The sequence below is a fragment of the Podarcis gaigeae genome (assembly GCF_964106915.1).
Source record: "Podarcis gaigeae genome assembly, chromosome: 1".
Classification (NCBI taxonomy): Eukaryota; Metazoa; Chordata; class Lepidosauria; order Squamata; family Lacertidae; genus Podarcis; species Podarcis gaigeae.
Genome location: NC_139678.1, coordinates 64,889,422 through 64,901,740, shown reverse-complemented (window position 1 = coordinate 64,901,740; position 12,319 = coordinate 64,889,422). Strand labels below are relative to the sequence as shown.

The 12,319-nt window shown below is 39.6% G+C and overlaps 1 protein-coding gene across 1 annotated transcript in view; it reads right to left on the bottom strand.

Moving 5' to 3' along the window:
* Window positions 1–3,876: 3,876 nt before the first annotated feature.
* The window catches only part of ELP4 (elongator acetyltransferase complex subunit 4), a 157,432-nt gene continuing 148,989 nt past the window's right edge, over window positions 3,877–12,319 (bottom strand). Inside the window, exon 10 of the mRNA XM_083752033.1 lies at window positions 3,877–5,251. Within this exon, the coding sequence (XP_083608159.1) occupies window positions 5,120–5,251 (132 nt within the window). The 3' untranslated portion in view covers window positions 3,877–5,119. The remainder of the gene's footprint in view (window positions 5,252–12,319) is intronic.

The window sequence follows — 12,319 nt, the reverse complement described above, 5'->3', positions numbered from 1 at the left end:
ATGTTGCAGGTTTTTGCCCAATCCCAGCTCTCTTGCCAGATTCGCTTGTTGGGAAACGAAGTCCAAATGTGGAAAAGGTGGGGCCCCTGATCTCTTCAAATGTTTTACTGCAGGGGCCAAAGGGACCTGGCCCCCTAGGAGTTGGAGCCTATGGTTAGTGATCAGAACTACTTGCTCAATTCTGGAAGCACTCTGCTGACCGCATGTTAATTGGGGATGCCAGGAAGCAGCAATTGTCAGCAGGAAGAGCTGCTGTTTGAAGCTGCATTTTGAAACACTTCGCTCATTCTTCTCCTGACTCTGCAAACCAAATTCCTCATATCTGTTGTGAGTCCTAGTTGGTCACCCCATTAGTCTGGTGAGGTGCTTGATGCAATATCTAACCTGATCATGTACAATCAGTTTGTAGATGAGGCCTGTATAGACTTCTAAAGACGACTTACATCACCTGGGAAGATTTTACTCATGGTACTATGACTTACAGAATACCACTTGAAAATGGGTATTTTCCACAATTGCCCCTGCACTCTGGAATGCCTTTCCCTCTGCGATACATGAAACATAATTCACTTCAGCTGTTTGTTAAAATTTATTTTCTTGTCAAGGCCTTCCCTGACACACAAGACCCTATCATTATAATAATTTATCTGTGCTTTATACCATTTTAATGTTTTTATGTTTGCATTTTAGTATGCTGCTTAGAGATTTTAAATATTATGCTTTTATAGAAATGCTTTTATAACAAATCGGAATTAAACAATTCAAGCATGGGCAAGCCAGGAAAGGTAGACAGAATGTTTCTTACAGGCAGTACTTTTGTTCCTATTTTCCCATTTCCATGGGTGGATTTAAATGACAATTGGAAAACGGGTGAATACTCTGAATGCTTGTTTCTTGGTGTGTGGGTGTCAGGAACAAAAAAAACAAACCATTTTGAGCAGAGGACTTTGCCATTTCATTAACCTGTGTGTAAGCATGTGCATGACTGTCAGTGTATATGCATCAGATGTGTTTCTGTGCTAAGTGCATGTTAAGGTTGTGTGTGTCTATCTATGCTCCAGGTGCATGATTCCAGACCTTTGCTAGGATAATGTGTCCCCCAAACTTGTACAGTGGTACCTCGGAAGTCGAAAAGAATCTGTTCTGGAAGTCCGTTCGACTTCCAAAACGTTTGGAAACCAAGGTGTGGCTTCTGATTGGCGGCAGTAAGCTCCTGCAGCCAATCGGAAGCCGCATAAGCCGCGTTGGACATACGGGTTCCAAAGAACATTTGCAAACTGGAACACTCACTTCTGTGTTTGCAGTGTTTGGGAGCCAAAATGTTCAACTTTCAAGGCGTCCACATCCAAGGTACGACTGTATTGCTTTTAATGTTTCAATTCTAATTTGCCTTGGTCTTGCCATAAAAGGCAGGGTAGAAATAAACAGCAACAGCAAGAGAACACTGAAGATGTCATCCCCTCACAGTCTGAGGTAGAGCAGTCCATTTCACCACCCTTATGCATGTGAAGATCAGGCCCATCCACTTGCAGTGGGACTGGCGTAAGAGCCCTGTTTCTCCTCCTTTTGTATGCACAGATACATATGCACTTGCCAGGAACGGGAGGCCAATCCAGCTCTCCTTCTTGCCTATGCAAGACTATATTCTACAAGGGGAAGGGAAATGAGGAAAACAAGGCCCTGTTCAACCCAGTGCTGACCTTTCAGCACATAAACAGCTGCATACCTGTGTGGGTGGATTATGCCTTTGGTTTATGGGACCTGGAAAGCTTTACATTAAATAGGTAAAATGTAGGTCTTTAGACCATTGAAGGTTGCATATCAGTTAGGAAATGGTCATAATGGAATGAGGAAACTTCATGCCAAGCTTGAGCTATTTCATTTAATCTGAAGAAACAGTCCTGTTACTTAATGTATCCTACAGAACATTTGTTTATTTATCAAATAGGGTATAACCATTTTACTATTCAGTTTTCCTTGATAAAGGGACGCGGGTGGCACTGTGGTCTAAACCACTGAGCCTCTTGGGCTTGCCGATCAGAAGATCGGCAGTTTGAATCCCCGCGACGGGATGAACTCCCGTTGCTTGGTCCCAGCTCCTGCCAACCTAGCAGTTTGAAAGCATGCCCAAAAGTGTAAGTAGATAAATAGGTACCGCTCTGGTGGGAAGGTAAACAGCGTTTCTGTGCGCTGCTTTGGTTTTGGTGTTCCGTTGCACCAGAAGCGGCTTGGTCATGCTGGCCACATAATAATAATAATAATAATATTTTTTATATATCCCGCCCTCCCCAGCCGAAGCCGGGCTCAGGGTGGCTAACAACAATAAAACAGTACAAAAGTACAGCACAAACAACATTCTAAAATCATTCATTATAAAATTAATTAAATTCAAGCCACTGGCCACCATTGGGCCAGAGCTCCGTGAAGATTGCCAAGGGAGGGAGTCAGGCTGCGCCCTGGCCAAAGGCCTGGTGGAATAGCTCTGTCTTGCAGGCCCTGCGGAAAGATGTCAAGTCCCGCAGGGCCCTAGTCTCTTGTGACAGAGTGTTCCACCAGGTCGGAGCCACAGCCGAAAAAGCCCTGGCTCTAGTTGAGGCCAGCCTAACTTCTCTGTGGCCTGGGACCTTCAAGATGTTTTTATTTGAAGACCGTAAGTTTCTCTGTGGGGCATACCAAGAGAGGCGGTCCCGTAGGTACGAGGGTCCTAGGCCGTATAGGGCTTTAAAGGTTAAAACCCGGAAAACATGACCCGGAAAAACTGTCTGCAGACAAACGATGGCTCCCTCAGCCTGAAAGCGAGATGAGCGCCGCAACCTCCGAGTTGTCTGTTACTGGACTTAACTGTCAGGGGTCCTTTACCTTTACCTTGATAAGGAAAATGACTGCTAAACCAAATTACTGTTGGTTAAACAATATTCTAGAAGTAAAAGAATAGGTATTTCACCTTAGGTGTAGAACACTGGGTATGTGTGTGGTGCAGCACTTATTTCACAGAGCATGTGAAACAAAAAACAACATTTAATATAGATTTCACTGAATGATCTCCCCCTTTCCTTTTTGCTGTTGAAAATATATTCTTTGGGTTTCTATGCCAACTCGATCTTATTATTTCAAATGCCTGTTCTGATGAGTGTACTTTATATTTATGCATGTTATATTTACGTTTGCACTCACCAACAGAGTCACATATTTTAATGATATTTGGAAGATTGTCTACTAAATTAGACCCTATTAAGGACATTTACAATTAATAATAATAGCTTGTAAAAAAGCTAATTTAATAATGCCTAAAGGTTTTAGAATTTATAGAGGAATAGTATATAAGATTCCCTAGCTTATTTACATGAAAAACATAACTGAGTAACTAAAGTGTTAATCCTTTTATACTTGATCTATTGAATATCTGCATAGGTCCCCATTCAAATTGTGTTGAGAAGTTTTGCTTCATATTATATATAAGGCGAAAGGAGAAATGATTTGAAAGCTGTAGCGATATATGGGTATAAGAATGTAGATGTCTATTAGCTTTATGAAACTGACAGCTCAGTTCTGAAACTTTATTTTGAATAGATTTTAAAAAGGATTTGCGTCTTTAGAAATAGTAAAAATAAAAAATAAAACAGACATATCTTTGAAAAAGAAAGAAAAAAACTCAATTGTTACCTCTAATGAAATAGCGGGTGACAAAACAGTAGTCTTTTTGATTTTGATCAGAAAAATAAACTGGTAGTGACAGGATATGATGGATAGATTTGACATCCTGGCAAATCACTGTCATTGATTCAATTATTCTAATTCAGAATAAAAGCTGTATACAGTGTGTGTTTATGGTACAGTGGATTTTTTTAAATGATTGACATTCATCACATTAGACAGTTTTAAAAGCTATGTCTCCATTTTACTCACAGCGTTATAAAAAGTAAATCATTTAAGCAACACTTTAGTTCCAAACCCATCAAAATGTATTAACATTATTACAGTAAGCATTTAAGGTTTTGTGGGGAGCATAATTCAGCCCAACTCTATAAAATGACAGTTTAAAAACCTAAGTTTCAATCCAAAATGAACTTAGTGGAAAGTTCTATCAAGGCTAATTCAAAATAGAACTATATAGAAAGTAATTTTCAGGTCCCACTTGAAAACCATTTCCAGATAGCCACCTATTCACATAGTTTGTACATTAGTTCTAATACAAAAATGCAAATCTTGCTGCTGATAAATATTTATACATTTTACCTAGGGAAAAATTCATATGTTTACAAATAGTATATACAGAATAGTATGGAACCCTGAATTGGTTTTGTTTTCTGCTGCTCTGTAGACTTCTTTCTAGCTCCAATGCACTCCCCTGGTTTTCTAGCATTAATGTAGCTGTCAGTTTGAATTTCAATCTTGAATAATGTCTGCTGACATAATTTCATATTGCTGACTTCAGTTGTTTAGGATTACTGTTTTGAACTATATTGAAAAGCAATTCTTTGTATATGTTTAGTAAGTTTCACTCAAGCAATTTAATATATTTATTAGCCCATAAGGCAAAGTAATTGTCTATAATGTATTTTACCATGAAAAATATTTTATCATATTACTGATAACAGAATAGGTGGAAAATACACAGAAATTTAATGCTTATAGTATATATGGTACTAAATAAGGTGTAATTTTTAACAATTTTTTTTAGGGCAATGATTGTCTCATATTAAAATAACCCACTTTTAAAAATCTAGGATTTTATTTAATATACATAATATTGATATACAGCATACAATAGTTGAGTTAAACATGCAAAGTGTAATTCTTTCATTTCTCATTCATTATCTGAACTTTAGTAATAACAGTAAAGTTGATGGCAACAGAAAATTCTGCAGCTTCAAAATGGCAACATATTTTACGTCTTTAAAATGGCATCAAAATATAGGATGTGTTTGTTAACTGTAGAAACATCCAATACAACATTTGCAAATATTTTTAAAAAACAGAATGGTGAAATAAGGCACACAGCTTGCAATATATATATGACTACTGGGTCACAATCATTAAGAAAAATATTTACATAAGTCATTAACAGTCATAATTAGAGTGTCATATAAATCGGAGTGAAACTGCTAAGTAGAAATCACTAGAAGTCCAGGTGCTTCTTGCCTATGGCCATAGCAGTACATCCTGAGCTCAGCAGTTTGGCAGATTCTGCCAGATCCTGTTTGCTTGTGCGGCTCACTGTGTCTGACAAGTCTGGAGGCAAATGCAATTTCTATGGCAGGAGATTTCAGGGAGTGGGGGCGGGGAGAGAGACAGAGAAGAGAGAGAGATGAGAGAGAACATAGTTGTAATTAGATTTGCTTTGGATATTACACATTTAAAAACATAGTACTATTCCCTGCAATAGTGAATACCTATTACAGCATAACAAATACATATTAGAACAGTTTTCAAAAACCAGATTGTCAGATTCTTTTATTTCATATATTGATCTACAGGATACTGGAATTTTTTAAATCAAATTCAGCTTTCTTCATCAGTACATTCAGAATGGAAATCAAAGGCCAAGACCCAAAGAAATCAAAATTACCCCCATGAGTCCCAAAAGGGGTACTTACACTGCAATCCTAGGCATGTTTACCCTTGTGTAATTTCCTGAATCCAATGGTAGGTGCATACAGAAATGCGGCCTTGTAATGCAATTCTAGGCATGTTTATTCAGAAGTAAGTCCCACTTACTCAGTGGGCTTACCTAGTATAGGATTGCGGCTATTTGTGAGGGGCCTAAGCACTAGTGAATTCAATGAGACTTGTTTCTGAGTAGACATTTATAGGTTTGCAGCGACTTGTTTTTCTCAAACAACGTTCCTGCTCCTATACCAAATGGCAAATGGTTTCCAAAAAAAAGGTCCAAAATTTCACTGAGTTAGTACAAGTGGTTTCCATGAGCCAAAGCAGATCTTTGATCCAAGCTTACATTTCCTGCATTTATTTTGTTATCTCCAGAGACCTCGTCTCCTACATCTTCTGTCTCCCATTAAAAATAACTAATTAGTTTGAACAGTTCTGTATGCCCAAGGGGATTTGCATTTGTTGAAACAGCGTCTCTTTGATGCCACACGGCAAGCCACTTTTGAAACTGAGGGGACTCTCAAAAGCCGATTGTGACTTAACATGGAGGCAAGTTATTTAATGAAAAAAAGGCCAAAATTCCCGTTGTGTGTGCCTAAGCATTTGGGTACATTTAGAGTAGCTCTTTGGATCCTCACCAAAGTATATACTGTGAACAAAAATAAATTATACATATTGTGTGGAATACACCAAGTGGTCTATTCATCCACAAGACTTTCCCCTGTCTTCTCCCCTTGTGAATCACTAAAACCATTCTGGGTCACCCCAGCTCTCCAGAGCAGATTTAGGGGGTACATGGGGGGCACAGTCCTGTTTCATACCTGTTGCATGCCTGCAACAGCTAAGCTGAATCCCACCCATTATTTTAAACACAACAGTCAACACAAACACAATAATCTTCACAACAGAGAGACAACTGTTTTCAGCTAACAATGAAACATTTCATGCCTTATTAATAATCTTTTTGCAAGGGGAGCTAACATGGTATCCTCCAGCCCAGAGTGTTTGGACTACGACTTCCTTAAGTTTCAGCTAACATGGCCAACAGTAATGGATGATGGGAGTTGTAGTCCTCAACATCTAGGCATGTCCCTGGGCTCTTAGAGTGTTACGTTCTGTGTTGTGCAACCCTCTACATGTCTATTCAGAAGCAAGTCCTATTGAGTTCAGCGGCACTTACTCCCAGGTAAGTATGTAAAAGACTGCAGCCTAAGTAAGTTAAACTTTAAAATGCCTGTTTGAAACAGCAAGTGCTGTTAATAATCACAGTGTTAAACTCATACCAATGATGAGGAAACTTAGCAAAGATGTTAGATAGATTGAAATCCAAAAATATTAGTCCTGGAGCTGTATTGATATAGTCTTCTATTAAGACATTTTCTGGGCTTCTCTACTACTACTCAGTAGTGTATGAGTTGTAATTTGCACTCATTCCAAGCCAGTAGTTATTTTCTCTCTCTTTTTTTAAAGGATTAACTTTTATCAAGCGTATTTATAAAATGGGACGTTTGTGTGTTCAGGTTTGACAATTAATTCACCTGTTTGCAGTTCACGGCTTCCTACTGCAAAGCACTTCCTACTTCTTCCCATGAACAGCCACAACTATGATGAAATTGATTGCTACTGCTATTTATTTCTTTAGCACCAAGATTCCTCTAGGCTGTATGCAGGCAAAATGTGGTTTGAAATGTAAAGTACATTGGGGCAAAATAGCCAGAGTTCACATATATACTGAAGGGGTTGGAACCGGCAGTGACTGATCAGGAAAAGGATCTTGAGGTTCTAGTGGGTAGCTCAATGAAAATGTTGATTCAGTGGCAGCTGTGATAAAGACAAATTCTACATTAGGGATAATTAGGAAAGGGATTGAAAATAAAATGGCCAATATTGTCATGCCTTCATGCAAATCTATGATGCAAACTCACTTGTGTATAGTTCTGTTCACCCCTATTGTGCAGTTAGAAAAGGCTCAGAAAAAAGGGAAGCCAAAATGACCAGGAGGAACTCTCCTATGAGGAAAACTGAAAACAGAATGACAACGTGTCAGGCAACCTAGTTGCTCCAAAGTGCCCTCTTCAGCATTGTGGAGTTTGCATTGCTCTTCAGCACTGAGGAGCTGAGGATCATGAAGAAGACTGGATGCCGGGTGGTGTACAGCCTATCATGAAGATAACACGATATGCATTTGAGCATACAATCGTGTCTACTGCACAGCAGTGAGGACAGCAAAGGAAGCACACTTTGCTGCCTCCATTGCATTCTCAAATACTTGTCCAGCAGAGCTATCAACAGTACGCATTTGTTAACAAAATGACATCACAAGTTTCCAAGACACTGAGGATAACATTGTTCACCTCTTTGAAAATTTGGACACCATTGTTGTAACCAGTTTTAGCTTTTGAGGGGTCCTGAGAACATGGCAAAGCGCTTGTAGCTGTTTGGCTGACTTTATGCCCTTTTGCCCCACAGCTAGTTATGGGGAATAGGGGTGTTGCCCAGGTAGATCCATCTTGTGGGAAATGCATCATTATGTGAACAGCACTGGACAACTATAAGGCTCCCAGGCAGTTACATTATGGCACGCTGCAAGGTACCATCTTGTCCCCAATGATATTTAACATCTAAATGAAGCGGCTGGGAATAGTCATTAGTTGATTTGGAGCATGCTGTCATCAGTATGCTGATGATACCTAGCTCTATTTCCCCACTACGTCTGATTCAGGTGTGGCTGTGCAAATAAGTGCAGTGGCAAGCTGAATCACCTGAATCTTGATAAGACAGAGGCCTTGTGGGTAGGTGGTTCCTGAGTCTGGAATTTAGGCAATTACCATGTAAGTGCTCCTTCACCCATGGATGTCACTGAAGGCCCAAGAGGTCACAATAGTTAGGGGAACATTTTTTCATATTCAGATGACATGCCAACTGTGGTCATTCTTTGATAGGGATAGTCTACCCCAGGCATAGGCAAACTTGGCCCTCCAGATGTTTTGGGAGTACAACTCTCATCATCCCTGACCACTGGTCCTGTTAGCTAGGGATGATGGGAGTTGTAGTCCCAAAACATCTGGAGGGCCAAGTTTGTCTATGCCTGGTCTAGCCACAGAGACCAGATTACTGTCATGTGTTCTATGTGAGGGCAGAATGCAACAGGTAGGTTGTTAATTGGACATTCCTGCTGCAAGTATGTGACACTACTTTTAGAAGAACTGTAGTGGCTGCCAATTTGTTCCCAGACCAGGTTTAAAGTTTTGATATTGGTACTGACCTCAGCACTTTAAATAACATGGGACCAGGTTATCTGAGGGAACAATTTCACACACAGTCCTGCCTTGTCACTAATTTCTTCCTGGTTGTGCAGCAGCTTGCTGAGGTCTGTCTGGTGGCAACCAGGGGGAGTGCCTTTTCTATTGTGCCCAGCCTAAAGAATAACCTCCTGTCTAAGCAAGGCAGGCAAAAGCAGACACCAAAATACCAACTATTCATGCTACTAGTGATTTCAGAGACAATAGTGACAGGTTTATGGAGTACACTGAATAACAAGGATATATCATTTTGGATTGAGAAAGTTCTGTTAGAATGTCAGCACTGGGATGGACCTTTTAGCACTTCAAAGAGACAAAAACCAAGTCTATTTCTGCTCAAATAATTTATTCTATTCCACCAAAGGAAATTGAGAAACCTACTCTCAAGAATGGTTAGTGTATTTTCCTGCTACAGTGGTACCTTGGGTTACATACACTTCAGGTTACAGACGCTTCAGGTTATAGACTCCACTAACCCAGAAATAGTACCTCAGGTTAAGAACTTTGCTTCAGGATGAGAACAGAAATCGTGCTCTGGCAGCATGGCAGCAGCGGGAGGCCCTATTAGCTAAAGTGGTGCTTCAGGTTAAGAACAGTTTCAGGTTAAGAACGGACCTCCAGAATGAATTAAGTTCGTAACCTGAGGTACCACTGTAAAGGAAAAATCTACTGCTTTGTGTGCAAATTTTTCTCCAACCAAACTACCTCAACTACAGCTTTAGGTTCTACTGCATTTGATTATTGGCATCACGGTTATCTTGTTCAAACCCATGGAAACTAAAAATCATGAGAACCCTATGCTAACATACTGAACAAGAAAGCCTGGTCAAACGCTCACATCAAAACTGGAATAATTTGAATTCATTTTCATGCTTCAGCTTTGGACACATTTGCTAGACCAATTTCATAAAATTAGCAAGGCACTCCAAAGTTCGCAAATTTCACTGAGCACAACTGCAAATATTTACAGCTCACTATTGCAGTTTGTATCAAACACTTTGGCTAAGTTACCACATTTACCAGATGTAGAATACAAGACAATAAGAAGGCAGAGAATATGGGAAAACCCAACAATGATGGGCATAGCCAGGATTTATGTTGAGGGGGGAAAGAACCTCAGTTAGTTAAGTATTTTTATTGATTTACTTAATCTGGGGGCAGCTGCCCCCCTGGCTCTCCCCATGATGATGGGACAAAATCCGAAGCTTTAGGCAAACTTTTTCCATGAAACAAGTTTAGGATAAATTCATTTATCCCTATAATTGATGCTCTTGAAGCTAACCTAGACAGAAAAGCAGTAAAGGAGTGTAGCTGGCAATTTTTAATTTTTGGTGAACCTGCAAGCAACTAAAGAACAGATTCACAATGGAATCAAGATGTTAATGCAAGAGTATCCAAATGATGTTGACCTTAGCAATTCCACCCATACATCAAATGAGCTCATTCTGAAAAAGAATATTTCAGCCACCAAGATAGGTATCGAATAATATTCTAGGAGAAAATTAGGACAGGTCCCCCCCCCCAAATGTGGAAGCAATTTTCAGATTGTTCCTGTTTTTAATGACTACAAACTGTACTGGTGAAAGATCATTTTCTAGACTAAAAAGGATAAAGAATGATCTGTGATCAACAATGTCCTAAGATCAGTTGTCTGATCTAAGAATTCTCTGTATAGAAAATGATAAACTGTGACTTACTGATTTTAATGATATAATTGATATAAGTCTGCATCCAAAAGAGCTCAAAAGAAACTGTTCTGACTTTTTATATAGTTACTGTTATAACATAGCTATGATTCCCCTACAAATTTTCTGTGCGAATGTCTTCATTAATCCCATATTTTTGTAAATTTATTAAAGATTATACAATTATAAAAGATTACGGTAAACAATGATAAAATGTTTTTATTTTACCATTGTATCTTTAATAATTGTATAATCTTTAATAAGTTTTAAAAGTATGGGATTAATGAAGATATTCACACGTAACATTTGTTATCAATGCTAAAATTTCAGCAATAGTCTACTTTTATTGAGTAGATAAAGACGAGAATGATGTTTTATTTCTCATGATCAGATACTATTAAGTTTGGGCCCCCCAAGGTCTCCTAGGCCTAAGCCTCCAGTTGCTTTAATCCAGGCCTACCTGCAGAAATTCATAGGCCAACATCAAGGAGGATGGCAAGAATGCCCCACCACAACCTTCTGGAATTGCCCATGTAGAAAGAACAGAAGCACTGTAAAATAGTGCCTCTAAGTTTAAGATGTTTGTATTAATCTACAAGGCCCTTAACAACTGGGTCCCAAATACCTTACGGACCACTTGACTCTTTACATCCTTGCCCAGACTTTGGGCCTTTGTTAGTGGTTCCCTCGTGGCTTGGATGCACTGCTTGTATCCATCAGGAGCCATGTGTTCTGTACTATGGGCCATATTCTATGGAACTCCCTCCTAGGATATTATGGTTGACAGTACTGAAGGCAGCTGAGAGTTCCTGCAGAACCAATGGGGATGGCACTCTAGGGTGACTAAAGCTGTCTCTGTCCCAAAGCCAAATTGAAATGTGTCTAGCTACTCTTTATTATCCAGAAATACTTGGTGTTGGGTTGCTCCCACTTGATCAAGCACCTACTCTAGAATAGTAGACTGGGTGGAAATGTATTATTTTGATGTCAGGATACAGTTTTTTAAAAAGCAACTTCAATACTGCCTTTTTCAAGCTCAACAGGCTCACACCTTTTCACAAGGAAGCATTTACCACTTCAGCCACTCACTTGGCCACACCACCTCGGGTAGATTACCTCAGCCAGAAGGCAAAGGGTCACGTACATACATGCTCGAACTTACTTCTGCAAGAATCCTGCCCACATTCTCAGGTCATACTAACTGAAAAATTATTCAAGACCAATGGGCAAGTAGGTAGGTACATTTACTGTCTCTGCTTTAACTGTGGCTTCCAAGTTGGAATGGATGTGAGTGGCTTTATCCACAAAGTGCTTTGCAAATTGGTCATAGCAGGTCATTGAGTGGTCCCCTAATCCCCCACTCTCCAATAACAAGGTGCAAATATCCCTTAACCACTTGGAAAACCTCTGCTAGATAGCCCTGAGGACAGAGCTCCTGACCATATTGGTTGGGTTCATCATGAGTTACTCTAGTCATCACTCCTGTGGTTTCATCACTTAAAGCTTCCAGGACCACAGAGAGACAACTTGGTTCTACTAACAGGGAGAGGATGTTGAGGAGTGCTTGTGTCATTTGCTCAAGCAATTTCCCCCACTGCAGAATTTGACTAGATACTTGGCAGAATTGCCTACAGAAGTGACAGAAGAATCTTCAAGCCACCTTGAGCAATCAAAAGGTATGTGTGAGAATTAATACAGTTAAGGCCTTTTCAAGCATACCTT